Source organism: Heptranchias perlo, chromosome 13 (assembly GCF_035084215.1).
Source record: "Heptranchias perlo isolate sHepPer1 chromosome 13, sHepPer1.hap1, whole genome shotgun sequence".
NCBI lineage: Eukaryota > Metazoa > Chordata > Chondrichthyes > Hexanchiformes > Hexanchidae > Heptranchias > Heptranchias perlo.
In genome coordinates this window covers 8,930,983-8,948,494 of record NC_090337.1, presented here as the reverse complement: position 1 = coordinate 8,948,494, position 17,512 = coordinate 8,930,983, and the positions used below count along the sequence as shown (strand labels likewise).

General features: G+C 43.2%; 1 protein-coding gene across 3 annotated transcripts in view; it reads left to right on the top strand.

Annotated features, from left to right (window-relative positions):
• The window catches only part of LOC137331258 (neprilysin-like), a 162,521-nt gene that overhangs the window by 71,360 nt on the left and 73,649 nt on the right, over nt 1–17,512 (top strand). For all 3 annotated transcript variants that reach the window (XM_067994920.1, XM_067994918.1, XM_067994921.1), the window contains exons 5-8: nt 10,656–10,736; nt 10,820–10,915; nt 12,876–12,994; nt 14,121–14,186. In XM_067994920.1, coding sequence (XP_067851021.1) covers nt 10,656–10,736; nt 10,820–10,915; nt 12,876–12,994; nt 14,121–14,186 — 362 coding nt within the window. The remainder of the gene's footprint in view (nt 1–10,655; nt 10,737–10,819; nt 10,916–12,875; nt 12,995–14,120; nt 14,187–17,512) is intronic.

The window sequence follows — 17,512 nt, the reverse complement described above, 5'->3', positions numbered from 1 at the left end:
CAGGTATCAAATTATTTACGTCAAGCACACATATCATCTGTACACTGAAGCAAGATTTGGGCCCTCTATTCTGTCGTGAAATACTAAAGGGCAATATAGTATTTATATATATTTGCTTTTACATTTACAGTCAGTTCAAGGTAATCCTGAATTCGTAAAGCACAGCCTAACTCTTAATGACTCAATGAGCCAATACATGGAACTGTACATAGCAGGAAGGTCTCAGATTTGATCCCTAAGCTGTGGTGAGTTAGCTGATCTCTGCCAAAGCAGTAGCAGGTCACTAATACTGACCTAACAGACCTTGGGATAGTCAAAGTTTAGCCAAGTTTCTCAGTCTTGATTACTGTCCAGTGACTCCTGCTGTGTGTTTGTGTGAATGTGTGGATGGTGAGTGAGGAGAGGGTCATGAATAGCTGTGATAGTCCCTATAGCCAAATAAGGATAAAAGAGCAGCCATTTAAAAAAATAACACAGAGCAGAACAGAACCTAGGCCAATGTTATGTGTATGGACTTCCAAAAGGCATTTGATAAAGTGCCACATAATAGACTTGTCAGCAAAGTTGAAGCCCATGGAATAAAAGGGGCTGTGGCAGCATGGATATGAAATTGGCTAAGTGACAGGAAACAGAGAGTAGTGGTGAACAGTTGTTTTTCGGACTGAAGGAAGGTGTACAGTGGTGTTCCCCAGGGGCCGGTACTGGGACCGCTGCTTCTCTTGATATATATTAATGACTTGGACTTGGGTGTACAGGGCACAATTTCAAAATTTGCAGATGACACAAAACTTGGAAGTGTAGTAAACAGTGAGGAGGATAGTGACAGACTTCAAGAGGACATAGACAGGCTGTTGTAATAGGAGGAAAAGTGGCAGATGAAATTTAATGCAGAGATGTGAGAAGTGATACATTTTGGTAGGAAGAATGAGGAGAGGCAATATAAACTAAAGAATACAATTCTAAAGGGGGTGCAGAAACAGAGAGACCTGGGGGTATATGTCCACAAATCATTGAAGGTGGCAGGGCAGGTTGAGAAAGCAGTTAAAAAAACATATGGGATCCTGGGCTTTATAAATAGAGGCATGGAGTACAAAAGCAAGGAGGTTATGATGAACCTTTATAAAACACTGGTTTGGCCACAACTGGAGTATTGTGTCCAGTTCTGGGCACCGCATGTTAGGAAGGATGTGAAGGCCTTAGAGAGGGTGCAGAAAAGATTTACTCGATTGGTTCCAGGGATGAAGGACTTCAGTTACGTGGATAGACTGGAAAAGTTGGGTATTTTTCTCCTTAGGGCAGAGAAGGTTGAGAGGAGATTTGATAGAGGTGTTTAAAATCATGAAGGGTTTAGACATAATAGATAGAGAGAAACTGTTCCCATTGGTGGAAGGGTCAAGAACCAGAGGATTTAAGGTGATTTTTCAAAAGGACTAAAAGCATTTTTACGCTGCGAGTGGTTAGGATCTGGAATGCACTGCCTGAGGGGGTGGTGGAGGCAGATTCAATCGTGGCTTTCAAAAGGGAATTGGATAAGTACTTGAAAGGAAAAAATTTGCAGAACTATGGGGAAAGGCTGGTGCAGTGGGACTAGCTGGATTGCTCTTGCAGAGAGCCGACACAGGCTCGACAGGCCGAATGGCCTCCTTCTGTGCTGTAGCCATTCTACGATTCTATGATTCTCAGTGACCTTATTCCGTCTGGTTTTCTATGAGTAGAAATTCTAAAATAGGCTGTGAATTCACCAAACCACCTGTTTGCCACTCAGTCAATGCTGAGGCTGTTGTACACTTTCCACAGGACCATTGGTCAGAGTTCATTGTCTTCACAGGATCCACGGAGACTGGCTCTTACTGAATGATTAGCACATCGTTTGTTATTTTTATTATTCTTTAGCGAAGACCACCCATTGAGTACAATGTTTAACATGGAGTTATGGTTCATACGTGAGAACGAGGAAGGGAGGAGTTCCTATGTCCAGGCTTGGGCTCATAAGTGGCAAGTAACATTCGCGCCAGATAAGTGCCAGGCAATGACCATCTCCAACAAGAGAGAGTCTAACCACCTCCCCTTGACATTCAACGGCATTACCATCGCCAAATTCCCCCACCATCAACATCCTGGGGGTCACCATTGACCAGAAACTTAACTGGACCAGCCATATAAATACTGTGGCTACGAGAGCAGGTCAGAGGCTGGGTATTCTGACTCCCCAAAGCCTTTCCACCATCTACAAGGCACAAGTCAGGAGTGTGATGGAATACTCTCCACTTGCTTGGATGACTGTTGCTCCAACAACACTCAAGAAGCTCGACACCATCCAAGATAAAGCAGCCCGCTTGATTGACACTCCATCCATGACTCTAAACATTCACTCCCTTCACCACCGGCGCACTGTGGCTGCAGTGTGTACCATCCACAGGATGCACTGCAGCAACTCGCCAAGGCTTCTTCGACAGCACCTCCCAAACCCGCGACCTCTACCACCTAGAAGGACAAGAGCAGCAGGCACATGGGAACAACACCACCTGCATGTTCCCCTCCAAGTCACACACCATCCCGACTTGGAAATATATCGCCGTTCCTTCATCGTCGCTGGGTCAAAATCCTGTAACTCCCTTCCTAACAGCACTGTGGGAGAACCGTCACCACACGGACTGCAGCGGTTCAAGAAGGCGGCTTACCACCACCTTCTCAAGGGCAATTAGGGATGGGCAATAAATGCCGGCCTCGCCAGCGATGCCCACATCCCATGAACGAATAAAAAAAAATGTGAGCACTATGCTACAAAATCATCAACCCATTTCTAAAGAACACAGTTACAAATTGTTACACAAAACACGGGGAGGAAATCTTGCCCTCTCTGGATCCTTCGTTCATCCGCCTTAGGCATCCCTGAGAAAAGTGACGCTATTAGGACCATTGTATAAAATGTTCAAAAGAAAAGGAGTGTTTCTTAACACTGCCACCATCCTGTTCTGGTCAATGTTGACATCCAATGTTAGGAATGAGCCATGAATGGCATGAAGTAGTACCATATATGCACACGTGCATGCAAGTACATATACATATGGATGAGTCTCTGGCTGAATTTTACATGGAATTACAGAGAATGTACAGCACAGAAACAGGACATTCGGCCCAACCTGTCCATGCCGGTGTTTATGCTCCACATGAGCCTCATCCCACCCCTCTTCAACTAACTTTATCACCATAGCCTTCTATTCCTTTCTCCCTCATGTACTTATCCAGCTTCCCTTTAAATGGATCAATATTATCCACCGCAACTACTCCTTGTGGTAGCGAGTTCCACATTCTAACCACTCTCTGAGTAAAGAAGCTTCTCCTGAATTCCATATTGGATTTATTAGTGACTATCTTATAATTATGGCCCCTAGTTCTGGTCTCCCCCACAAGTGGAAACATCATCTCTACATCTACCCTATCAAACCCTTTCATCATCTTAAAGACCTCTATCAGGTAACCCCTCAGCTTTCTCTTTTCTAGAGAAAAGAGACCCAGTCTGTTTATTCTCTCCTGATAGGTATAACATCTCAGTTTTGATAGTATCTGCAGAAATCTTTTTTGCAACTTCTCCATTGCCTCTATATCCTTTCTATAGTATGGAGTCCAGAACTGTGCACAATACTCCAAGTGTAGTCTAATCAAGGGTCGATACAACTTTAACATAACTTCTCTGCTTTTCAATTCTATCCTTCTAGAAATGAACCCAAGCTCTGATGGCTTTTTTATGGCCTTATTAACCTGCGTCATTACTTTTAGTGATTTGAGTATCTGTACCCCAAGATCCCTTTGTTCCTCCACCCCATTTAGACTCTTATTTTCCAAGGAGTATGTGGCCTCCTTATTCTTCCTACCAAAATGCGCCACCTCACACTTATTTTTATTGAAATACATTTGCAAATTACACGCCAATTCTGCAAGTTTATTAATCTCTTATATTTTGTCACCCTCCTCCTCAGTATTAATTATACCCCTCCTAATTTGGTGGCATCTGCAAATTTTGACAGACTTTGATTGCCACCATGAACTGTAATTATAGACACATGTTTAATTAAATCCACAATGTCAAATTCAACGATTTTCCCAAGGAACAACTGTTAGATTTGCAGCAATTTTATTTAGAGTTATTCGTTCTGAGAGGCATTCCTAAGTACCTGGAATCGGTGCAGCTTATCCCAGTCATGGGAAAGGAACAGCTCCAGCATTTAAACATTGATGGGACATTTTTTTTGACTTGCTGGTAACTGTTAGAGGCTAATCTTTCAAATTGGCTGTTCTGAGCATCAGCAGGAAAATTTGTTCCAGGTTGCTAATACCATGACAGCACTACATTGACTTGTCCATCAGGCGGCCTTGTAAAGTACAAACACATTTCTTTAATATCCCCATTGGCAAGGTGGGCCTATAGTAGGGTTACCGCACTGTGGGAAACCTTTCTCATCAAAATCAAATTATAACTCTAATTTAAAACAACCACCCAACATCTTCCTAAAGTGATTTTTTTTTCCTTCGGAAATTTCTATACTATTAAAAGCTGATCTAAATAGGCTAGAAATGAATGGTGCAATAATGGGCCAAACCTTCCTGGAAAAATAACGGCGTGTGAACGACGCGCGCCATTATTAATATGCAAATCAGCCAGCAACTTGTGGCGAGGAAGAGCTACCCCGTGAATCGCGACTCGCCACAAGTTGCTGGACGAATTACGCCGCTCCGCCATTAGCCTCATGAAAACATTATCTCGCCTTCAACCTCCCCGTGAGTTTCATGAAAGTGCTGTATTTGCACATTAATGGCCCAAGAAACTCACTGCAGAAAGTTAAGTCCGGTAATTAACAGCATAAGTACCCTTTTAACGATGTGATAATTGCTAATGATGGCCAATCAACCTCCCTTGCCCAGAAAGTGAACAATCAAAAGCGTGGAGCCTCATTCCTTCAGGTAGTAAATTGTTGTTGGAGATTTTAAAAATGTCAAATTTTTAGTTTTTAATTTATTCTTCTTACTTTCCCTTTCTGTCTCTTTTTTTCTGTCCCTCTTAATCCAATCTTTACCTCTCTTTATTTATCTTTCAGTATCTGATTTGACTCTAATTCATCCTCCTTCTCAGTCCTTCCTCTGTTTCATTCTCAATCCTTAAATCTCATTCATTAAGGAGATTTGGTCCTGTCATTTACCAAGGTCCCAAATGCCCCATTATCAGCTCAAACTTCCAGCAACTTACAGGGCAAAATATTTTTGAGCTGAAGGGTGCAGGAACAAAGTCTAACTAAGGGCGCACACCGCGAGATGCCCCACTCCAGCAAATTCTGAAACCGTAGCAGTGATTCCTCAGCAAAGCCCACTGCTTGCAGTGACTTGGTTGGCCATTGTCTAAATAAATTTATCCCTAACTTTTAAAAACAGCCCACGGAGAATGCATTATTTTTCTTTTAGACAATGTGGACACTTTACTCTCATTGAGAGAACTGTGTAGTGTTGCTGAGGCATCATTATGTGTTAAATTTCATTACATAGAATTTCCAGCAAAGAAACAGGCCATTCGGCCCAACTGGTCTATGCTGATGTTTATGCTCCACATGAGCCTCCTCTCCCCTACTTCATTTAACCCTATCACCATCACCTTCTGTTCCTTTCTCCCTCATGTACTTATCCAGCTTCCCTTTAAATGCATCTATGCTGCTAGCCTCAACTACTCCTTGTGGTAGCGAGTTCCACATTCTCACCACTCTCTGGGTAAAGAAGCTTCTTTTGAATTCTTTATTTGATTCATTAGTGTCCATCTTACATTTATGTCGCCTAGTTTTGGACTTCCCCACGAGTGGAAACATCTTCTCTGCATCTTTTATCAGTTGTCTATCTCATAATCGTCCCAATAGTAAGGGATGTATTGAGCCCGACTGTCCTGCACTCCTCTGAAATACATTCCTGCTAGAGGGAATAAAACTGTCCTTAATGCCGCTATTTGACCCTGGCCGAAGTTTGCAATGGGGGGCCGGAGCTTGCGTTACGATCCTTTTCAGGTTTCATCGAAAGTTCCTGCTGAGCACTGTTAAAGTCCCGGTGAATTATGGTGTTGGCATAACAGTGGCGTTATTTCCTGGGATTATAGTGGCGACAGTAATGGCAATTGCCGTTACTTTTATTGCTATGACGCCATGGCCCAGCAGATTCCTTGCCACCATTTCAGTGGCCCCCAATTGGGGTAGCTCTCTTCTTCCAGGCGTTGCATAATTTGCCTGATGCTCCTAATGTTAAAGATCAGTGCCAGAAAATGGTCTTGCCTTTAAGTTGCTGCGGTCCTTTAAATGCTGCAGCAGCACCCAATTTCCCAGCAGCAGAACAGCAAGCTTGCAATGACAGGAGTTCTTGATGGTGGGAGCTCACTGAACCCATGTAGCTGAGGCTGCTCCTCAGGAGTTCCGGCAGCATCGTCGCCATAATCAAAGATCGAGTTCGTTACGCGTCACCTGACTCTTGCCTGGTCAAAGGGAAATAGAACCATAGAACCATAGAAAAGATACAGCACAGAAGGGGGGACCATTCGGCCCATCGTGTACACGCCGGCTCGAAGACCAACCAGGTGCCCATTCTAATCCCACCTTCCAGCACCCGGTCCGTTGCCCTGCAACTCACAGCACGTGCTATGCGTGCTATCATTTCTTAAGGGTTTCAGCCATTGCTCAGTGGGTAGTACTCTCACCTCTGAGTCAGAAGGTCGTGGGTTCAAGATCTACTGCAGAGACTTGAGCGCATAATCTAGGCTGACACTCCCAGTGCGATACCGAGGGAGGTGCCATCTTTCCGATGAAATGTTAAACCGAGGGACCTGTCTGCCTCTCCGGTGGATATAAAAATCCCATGGCTCTATTTTGAAGAAGAGCAGGGAAGTTCTCCCCGGTGTCCTGGCCGAAATTTATCCTTCAAACAACATCAGTAAAACAGATTATCTGGTCATTATCTCATTGCTGTTTGTGGGACCTTGCTGTGCTCAAATTGGCTCCCTACATTACAACAGTGACTACACTTCATAAGTACTTCACTGGCTGCAAAGCGGGATAGGATGTCCCGAGGACGAGAAAGGTCCTGTACAAATGCAAATTCTTTCTTCTTTCTTTAAAGGGATGATTTCATAAATCTTTCCTTTATAGTGAATGCACACAACATTTCAAGACTGTTCATGGAAAACCCTCATCATCGGAGGCTAATTATAGGGAGGGTACATTATAAAAATGGGTTTCATGATTAAACTGCAAATATATCAGAACAATATTTGAAATTTTTGCACTAATAACAGTCATAAGTTCCTATGTATTGCCAGTTTTTGTTGTTGCTATGGAAACCATAAATAGGCTGTGCAAACTTCTTTGCCCGCAATAGCTTTGTGCCTATTTTAATCTATGGAAATTGTGGCTGTAACTGAGGCATTTGGAAATATGGGTGATTAAAACGTCAAATTGAAATGAAGCTTTTTGTTAGCATTGGAACCTTTTTGAGCTTTTTGTGAAAATAATCATCTTAAGCTTGAGAGATTTTTTTTTTAAACTGGTGTTGAAACTTGCAAGGTTTTTCCAGTAAGAAGGATAGCTTTCTAGGCATCTGCACAGTCCACAATTGATTCCTTCTAATTCAGAACCCATGTGTGCAGTGCGTCCATTTTGAGGCCCGCACGAACGGGGAGATTAATGTGCCCATTTGAGACCTGCACAATTTGGAAGATTAGTGCGTCCATTTTGAGACCCGTGCAATTTGGAAGATTAGTGCGTCCTTTTTGAGGCCTGCACAATTTTCTGTTCCTTAACTCACTAAGCTCTCCACCAGTAGCGCTAAGTCCAAAAAAATATTCTACTCCTATGTATAAACCAAATTCTGAAGTGATTCCAATTACAGCAATAAATTGTGAGGATCGTTTGTCGAGTACTTGTTGGCAGCGGAGAACCTGGCTTGCTGTCGGCACATACCGTAAAATTGTAGGCCCTATCCTTGCGATTGTCCAACACGTGCTGGCAGCGAACACGGTTCCGTATCACCGGTAAATACTCTTGAGCATATTCTGTTTCATGACAACTACATGGGAGGGCATCTGAGGAGATTAGCCTGAAAGGTCCAGGAGAGAGGATGGCATAATATAGGTGGATTCTCGCCACCCCACTTGTGCTGGGTCTTGATGCTGAATATCCACTGATCATTGAGATTGGGGGTGGGTGTTGGAGGGAGGGGTTAGGGGCAGACCTGAGAGATGGCACCCCAATTCTCTTACAAAAGCAAAATATTGCAGATGCTGGAAATCCGAAATTAAAAACCGAAAATGCTGGAAACAGTCAGCAGGTCAGGCGGCATCATTGGAGACAGAAACAGAGTTAACGTTTCGGGTCATTGACCTTTCATCAGAACTGGAAGATGTTAGAGAATTAACAGTTTTTTTTAGCAAGTGCAGAGCCAGGGGAAAGGCAGGGGGAAGGGAAAGAACAAAAGGGAAAGGCCTGTGATAGGGTGGTAGGCAGAGGTGATTAAATGACAAAAGGGATGATGGTGCAAGGCAAAAGGGGATGGCAATGGAACAAGTAAAGAAACAAAAGATGGGTCCAGACGAGGTGTAAATGCTTACAGCAGAACCATTACCAGCACCAGGTGTCTGAGAAAATAAGAGCAGTGGTTATGATCTGAAGTTGTTGAACTTCTGCCCCAATTCTCTTGGAAGCTGGTTGCCATCATGCTTTTCAACTAGACCGCTGGGTGTGTTAGGGAGACTTCCTCATGCATGGCATACCATGAGGGGAAGTGCATTTGTAGGTAGCAGGGGACAAAGGGACGAGAGAAGGGAGCAGAGATTTAGAGGACAGTCCTAGAGTACTGAATGAAGGAGCACCAAAGATGAAGAGTCTGCAAGGAAGGGTGAGGCAGAAGCGGGTAGCTTACCTTGGCTACTCTGGTGAGGTCATTAAATTTCTTCCTGCCGTACCAAGGAGTCCTAGAAGCCAAGGAGGTGGTACTCACTGCCACTGCGACCTCACTCCATGGACATGGATTTCATGCCCCAACTCCAGTTTGTCCCTCCTGCTCCAAATCTCCATTAGGAGAACATCTAGGTTCCACTCACCTCTCCCAGTTTTGAACACAAGCCTGTTTGGAAGGCTGTTACTTCACCGGGGGAACATTGGTGGTCATGGCAAATACAGGAGGGCTCAGGTTCCTTGAAGCAGAGCACACTTTAGGTGCGTTCTGTCCAACTTATGCCCAGATAGGGACAGGGAGAAAAAAATTCGGTCCCACAATCCTTCCTTGAGGGAATGACAAATAGAAAGACTTGCATTTATTATAGCCCCTTTCATGACCTCAGGGCATCTCAAAGCGCTTTACAGCCAATGAAGTACTTTTGAAGTGTAGTCATTGTTAGAATGTTAGAAACGCGACAGCCAATTTGCACATAGCAAGATCACACAAACAGCAATTTGATAATGGCCAGATCATCTGTTTTAGTGACATTGGTTGAGGGATAAATATTGGCCAGGACACCAGGAGAGTTTCTCTAATCCTCGAATAGTGCTGTGGGATCTTTTAAATCCACCTGAGTGGGCAGACGGGGTCTTGGTTTAACATCTCATCCAAAAGACGACACCTTCGACAGTGCAGCACTCCCTCAGTACTGTGCTGGAAGTGTCAGCCTGGATTTTGTGAAGTGAGACTTGAACCCATGACCGGCTGACTCAGAGTCAAGAATGCTATCAGCTGAACCACAGCTGACACCACATAAATGTTTTGTGCTCGTGTTAGTCCAAATTGCGTCCTTGCAACAACTTTACGAAAATGGACTGCTGCCATGTCAGAAGTACCGACTGTGGCTCTGTAGCATTCTTGTCTTTCGAGATGACTGTGGAAGATAACACAGTCCCTCTAAAATGCCGTTGCACTTTGTGTTGAAAGGATGGATTGACCTGAGAGGGAGTGGAGTTGAAGGTCACTCACTTGAAACCTGTTAGCTTGTAGCTTGTTGGGAGCTCACGTACTTGTAAATTCCATCTGTCAGCAGCCATGTGTTTTATAGCTTGGTATCTGCATCCAGTACTGGAATGCAGTGAGCATACTTAAAGCCTGTTGTACTGTTGTTAAGCATGATTGGACTCATTGCTGTGGTATTAGCAGCTGGTGTGAAGAGACCAATGCAACCCGGCTCATCTTGTATTCTGACTAAAATTTGCAGGGTTATATGGAAAGAGCGGTGGAGTGGGACTGAATTGGAATTTTTTTCAGTGAGCCGGCACAGGCACGATGGGCCAAAAGGCCTCCTTCTGTGCTGTACGATTTTACAGTCTTAATTGATGTTCTGACAACCTCTAAACCAAAATGGTTCAAAGGGAAGGAACGCTCTTAAAAGAAACACTCCAGGCAGCCCTAGGAAGGGTATCAAGGTGATATGGAGCAAAGGCAGATAAATGGAGTTGTGATCTGATTGAATGGCAGAGCAGGCCCGAGAGGCTGAACGGCCTACTCCTGTTGCTATGTTGGATGAAATACTTTCATGTGATGAAGTGGATGTGGGAAAATTCTTACAGCAATTTACCAGAAACGCATCTTACCTGTCTTGGCTGCCCATTGTACCTTGATGCTTTGTTCTTTCTCTACTCTGATTCTAGATGTCCTTGAAAAGCCAGATAACGGAGACCCTGAAGCGATTCAGAAAGCAAAGTCACTGTACAAGTCATGCACGAATCAAAGTGAGTGGTGATCTCAAGACTAATCCAACAGTTTTCACGGTGGCCTTGACATCCGCTAATGCTTCTCCCTGTTTTTACCTCAGCCGCAATTGAAAATAAAGGTGGGGAGCCATTAATTAGCATGCTGGCGGATATATTTGAGTGGCCTGTTGCAACAGACAACTGGGACAAGACATACGGTAAGATCAAAACCTGGCTTTACCACCTTTGATGCATTTTTATGTTTCATTGAAACTGCCAAGCTGAAAAAGTGGAAGCCACCAGGTTAAGATGAACAGTACAAGAGCACGCATTGAGCAGTGAACATGCACCAGCTGTGCTAGCGTCCATCAGCTGCTGATGCTCCGTGCTGGGACCACTGTTGTCCACGATGTACATAAATGATGTGGACTCAGAGATTGGAGGTGTAGATTCGAAATTTGCAGACGAAATTGGTGTGTGGGGGGGCGTGGGAAGCAGAGCTTTAACTATTAATGTGGAGGATTGCAGCAAAATACTGGGAGATATCAACAGACTCGCAGTTTGAGTAGATAAATGACAAATATGATAAATTGAGTATAGCAAAGTGTGAGGTGGTAGGAAGAATAAGGAGGCCACTTGGACTGTAAGAAACTAATTGGGGTAGAGGAGCAAAGAGATCTGGGAATACAGATATAAATCGCTAAAAGTAGCAACACAAGTTGAAGAGGCCAGAAGGAGTGCTACAAAGTACTGGGGTTCATTTCTCGAGGAACAGAATACAATAGCAGGTAATGTTAAATTTACACAGAACCTTAATTAGATCATACTTGACGTACCGTGCGCAGTCCTGGTCTACATACCATGAAAAGAATATTGAAGCACTGGAGAAAATGCTGAATAGGTTTACAAGGATGTTACCAAAATTGAGAGGATGCAACTGTCAGGAAAGGCTAAGCAGGCTGGGGTTTTATTCTTTTAAAGAGAGGACTAAGAGGAGACTTGGTCGAGATCATTTACGTTATGAAGGGGTTCGATAGGATGAACGTGAAGAAATTGTTTCTACTTGTGGGTGAGTCCAGAACAGGGGGGTATAGATATAAGATGGCCACTAACAGATCAAATAAAGAATTTAGGAGGAATCCCTTTACACGGAGAGTGGTGAAAATGTGGAGTGGTTGAAGCAAATGATATTGATACATTTAAGGAGCGGCTTGGTGCGTACATGAGAGAAGGGAATAGAGGGACACAGGGATAGGGTGGGAAGAGGCAATTAGAGTGGGAGGAGGCTTGTGTGGAGTATAAACACCAGCATAGACCAGTTGGGCAGAATGGCCTGTTTCTATGCTGTAGGTTCTATGTAATTCTATGTAAAAATGCAGCAAATGTTAACTGGGTTATCAATGCCTCAGTATGTACCTGTCAACTAAGCATTAGACTTAGCTCTTGTTTTTCACACTGACAGAATGACTAGGACTGATCTACACGCCAACCCACACTATGTCACACATACTCTCACACACACATAGGTACACTTGACAATCCTCTAAATGAATCTCCCTTTGCAAGAGACTCACTTTGGAAATACTTTAGCCAATAAAGTTACTGTATACAAACAAGACATTAATTTGTTATTTTAGTGGCAGTGTTAACCTGTTTGAAAAAAAAAGTTAATGCCTTCATTATGATAGTAGACAAAGTGATGTCACATGAATGCATTGAGTGTTCTTACCTCTAATATCGTTCACAATAGCTGCTAAGCTTAAATAAAGTGAAATATGACAGATTCCCCTAACAAAGTCAATGGAAAGGATAATTAGGCTGGATGTATAACGAGTGTCCAATCCGTCACCATCTGGTTTGCGCCCTCCCCATAGTTGAATTTCAGAACCATTCTTCCAATTTAACTGACTTCAGTGATAATGTATTCCCCAGCTCTCATTGCCCTTTGGTTCAAGAGGTCTCACCTGGTTTCATTTCACACTGCTAGCCCCTTGCTATATGAACTCTTCGCAATGATGAACAGTTTGCCTGAGTCACCTTTGTCGCCTTGTAGTCTCCTCGTTGCCAAGGAAAAATGGCTGACTTCTGTTAACCAGCTCAAGAGCGTTTTTTTTGGGTTGGGTAAGGGAATATTCTTTGAACTGTAGGTCGTCATGTTTTATGTTTGCTTTCGTCTAGGTGGCAACTGGACACTTGAGGACGTCATTGGGAAACTGAACGCCAAATATGGAAAGCGAGTCGTCATAGACTTTTTTGTTGGGACAGATGACAAAAACTCCAATGTTCACATAATCCACGTGCGTGTTTTATATAAGACTCATTATTGTTAAGTTACCATTTATATTCACTTATTTGCAAAATGTCGCTGTTGTGTGCAGCCTAAATTTCAGCATATTTTTGCTCAGTTGAAAAGGACACTTTGGGGTAGATTTTGGTCTTCAAGCTTCTCCTGTGCGGAATGCAGAGCGGAAAATCTGGAGGGGAGGATTGCACGATGGGAACAGAGCCCATCTGACTTTCCTTCCATTTTAAATTAATGGGAGGCAAATTGGGCAGGTTCAGTAATAGACCTGGGAGTCTCCTCAGCTGGATTTCCATCTCTAATCTCGCTGGAGTGGGGCATCTCGTCGCGCGCCCGGTTAGTTCGACTTTTTCCTGCACCCTTCAGCTCAAAAGGTTTTCGCCCTGTAAGTTGCTGGAAGTGCGAGCTGATAACGGGCAACAGGGCATCTGGGACCTCAGTGAACGGCGGGACCAACAATGTATCTCCTTAACCAACAAAATTTAAGGAGTGAGAAAGAAACAGAGGAATGACGGAGAAGGAAATAGGGTGAATTAGAGTCAAATCAGGTACAGAAAGAAAAATAAAGAGAGGGAAAGAAAGATTGGATTAAGAGAGAGAGAAAAAAGAGACAGAAAGGAAAAGTGAGAAAAAATTTAAAATTCAAAAATTGGCATTTATAAAATGTCTAAGAACAATTTACCACTTAAAGGAAAGAGATTCCACAGTTTAAATTGTTCAATTTCTGGGCCAGAGATGTTGATTGGCATTGTATTAACAATTATCACATCGTTAAAAAGGTTAGTTACCTGTTAATTACCAGACAACTTCCAGTGGCGAGTTTAATGGGCAATCAATGTGCAAATCCAGCAAGTTCTTAAAAATAATGGGGAGGTTGAGGGTGAGATACCGTTAGTGCGAAGCAAACGGCGGAGCGGCATAAATCGACCAGCACGTTCGGGAGATTTGCAACTCGCGGCGTATCTCTTAATCCCCCGAACCTGCTGGCTGATTTGCACATTAATTAAGGCGTGCGTCGTTAACATGCCATTATTTTTACAGGAAGATCCAGCCCAAGATGAGAAAAAAAAGCTGGAATCGATATAACATTAAACTTATTTTAATTTTTGACGAATTAACAGATTGACCAGCCCGGTCTTGGCCTGCCTTCCCGTGATTACTATGAATGCACAGGTGCTTACAAGGAGGTATGTAGTAAACCGTTTTATATTTCAAATGGTTTTTAATTTTCTACAAAGACTATCAAGTTAATCATAGTTTAATTTATGAAGGGTCTTGATAGAGTAAGTAGGGAGAAACTGCTTCCACTGGCATGAGGGTTGGATTTAAGATAATTGGCAACAGAGCCAGTGGTGAGATGAGGAGACATTTTTTTATGGAGCGAGTTGTTATGATCAGGAATGCGCTGCCTGAAAGGGCGGTGGAAGCAGATTCAATAATAACTTTCAAAAGGGAATTGGATAAATACTTAAAAAGGAAAAAAATTGCAGGGCTACGGGGAAAGGGCAGGGGAATGTGACTAATTGGATAGCTGTTTCAGGCACGGTGGGCTGAATGGCTTCCTTCTGAGCTGTATGTTTCTATGAAACTGCTGTCTATCTCACTGGTAACCCTGCAGCCAGTATCTGAAATGGTAGTGTCACTGCTTTGGTCACACTGGGACTGTTAATTGTAATCTTTAATATTGAGAAGCTTCAGTGAAAGGCCAAGGCCATGGGTACACACCAATGTTCAAAGATTAGCTAATCGGAAAGCAATGGTTTGGTAATGCCAAGTTTGGGTTTTAAATGCCTGTAGACTGTAGGAGGAATCATAGAAATTTATAGCACAGAAGGAGGCCATTCGGCACATTGTGTTTGTGTCTGTGCCAGCCGAAAAAGAGTTTTCCAGCCTAATCCCACTTTCCAGCACTTGGTCTGTAGCCATGTAGATTATGTCACTTCAGGTGCACATCCAAGTTCTTTTTAAATGTGATGAGGGTTTCTGCCTCTACCACCCATTCAGGCAGTGAGTTCCAGACCCCCACCACCCTCTGGGTGAAAAAAATTCTCCTCAATTCCCCTCTAGTCTTTCTTCCAATTACTTTAAATCTATGCCCACTGGTTATTGGCCTCTCTGCTAAGGGAAATAGGTCCTTCTTATCCACTCTATCTGGGCCCCTCATAATTTTATTCACCTCAATTAAATTTCCCCTCAGCCTCCTTTGTTCCAAAGAAAACAACCTCAGCCTATCCAATCTTTCCTCATAGCTAAAATTCTCCAGCCCTGGCAACATCCTTGTAAATCTCCTCTGTACCCTCTCTGGTGCAATCACATCTTTCCTGTAATGTGGTGACCAGAACTGTACACAGTACTCTAGCTGTGGCCTAATTAGTGTTAGGAAGGGAAGACACAGAGAGACAAAGAGTTCCACAGTTTTGAGGGGGGGAAGAATGGGTTAGAGCAGGAGATTGTACAATGAGTCTTGATTTCAACCTAATGAAAAGACAGGGAGTTTTAAGAGTGTGTAGGACGGCATGTTTAGATCTTAGGGGGAACAAATAGTTCAAGGAGCTGCTGAAAACACAGCGACAGGAAGGAAAGAGTGTGATTGTTAGTCAGCAGGGTAAGGGGAATCAAGGAGTGGTAGAGAAGGAGGTCCTGCAGACATTGGTCCTATCCAATGGGTACAATGTACTTGTTACCTGTGAGGATAAGGAATGTAGGCTGTGGGGTGGACAGCCAGAATGCTAACCATGGCACCGTGGAGCAGGAGGCAGTCCAAGGGAGGGAGGAGCAGAATAGAAAGGTTGTAGTGATAGGGGATTCAATAATTAGATGGATAGATAGCGTCCTCTGCACTCGCGACCGAGAGTCCAGGAGGGTATGTTGCCTACCTGATGCAATGGTAAAGGATATCTCGGAGCAACTGGAGAGGAACTTGGAAAGGGAGGGGGAAGATTCAGTTGTCGTGATCCACGTTGGGACCAATGCCATAGGGAAGAAAAGGGAGGAGGTCCTGCTAAGAGAATGTCAGAAGTTAGGAACTAAATTAAAAGAACAGGACCTCACGGGTGGTAATCTCGGGATTACTACCTGAGCCACATGCTAATTGGCACAGGGATAGGCAGATGAGGAAGATGAATGCCTGGTTGAAAGACTGGTATGGGAAGGAGGGGTTCCATCTCATGGGACACTGGCACCAGTACTGGGAAAGGAATGAGCTGTCAAGGGCTAATATGGCAGTGGATAGGACTTTAAACTATTAAGACGGGGGGAGGCATCTGGTGAAAATAACATAAGTCTGATGATAAAAGAAATAGGAGATGAGTGTAAAGGTCAGACCAAGGTAAGGAATAAGGGTAACATAAAAGGTCAAGGAACAAATACTGTTATAGAACATAAGTACAAAATGACTGTTAAAAATTAAAAATTATTAAAAACAAATTGAGTTGCCTGTACAGCAATGTGCACAGCATCCAAAAAAGAATGGGGGAACTGGAGGCAATAGTTCATAGCGATGAGCCAAATGTAGTAAGGATAACTGAACCGCGGCTACATAAAGAACAGGACGGCAGTTAAATATTTCATAGAATTATACAGAATTACATAGAATGTACAGCACAGAAACAGGCCATTTGGCCCAACAGGTCCATGCCAGTGTTTATGCCTCCCTCCTTACTTCATCTAACTCTATTAGCGTTTCCTGCCATTCCTTTCTCCCTCATGTGTTTATCTAGCTTCCCCTTAAATGAATCTATGCTAGTCACCTCAACTACTCCTTTTGGTAGCGAGTTCCACATTCTAAATGCTCTCTGGGTAAAGAAGTTTCTCCTGAATTCCCCATTGGATTTATAGTGACTATCTTATCTTTATGGCCACTAGTTCTGGTCTCCCCCACAAGTGGAAACATCTTCTCTATGTGTACCCTATCAAATGCTTCCATAATCTTAAAGATCTCTATCAGGTAACCCTTCCATCTTTTCTTTTCTAGAGTGAAGAGCCCCAGCCTGCTCAATCTTTCCTGATAGGTATAACCTCTCAGTTCTGGTATCATCCTAGTAAATCTTCTTTCCACCTTTTCCAGTGCCTCTATATCCCTTTTACAATATGGAGACCAGAACTGTTCACAGCTCTCCAAGTGATACGTAGATAGTGCAGCACAGACTTGTACTTACCTGCGAGACCTTTGTACTTACCTGGGAGTCCTCCGTTGAAAAGTAATTCTCAATCATAGATCTGACAATTCTTCAGGATTCAGTGCTAAAATACATAACATTTTCTATGGTTAAACTCATCAGGACTACCTTCTGCTGCAAGCTGTTTGTTATTAAATTTGGAACCTGCTTTGATAAAAGGCACTGGCTTAACATATGGAGCTTGATTCATTGATACTAAATGAACAATTTTTGTTGATTGAAGGCCCATTAATCGTTTCTAATGAATGCAATCACTGGAGATCATTTGTTCTGTATTTGCAGATGTTACAATGTGTGAGCTTTTAACTCATGTAAAATGTATCTGTAGCAAGTAT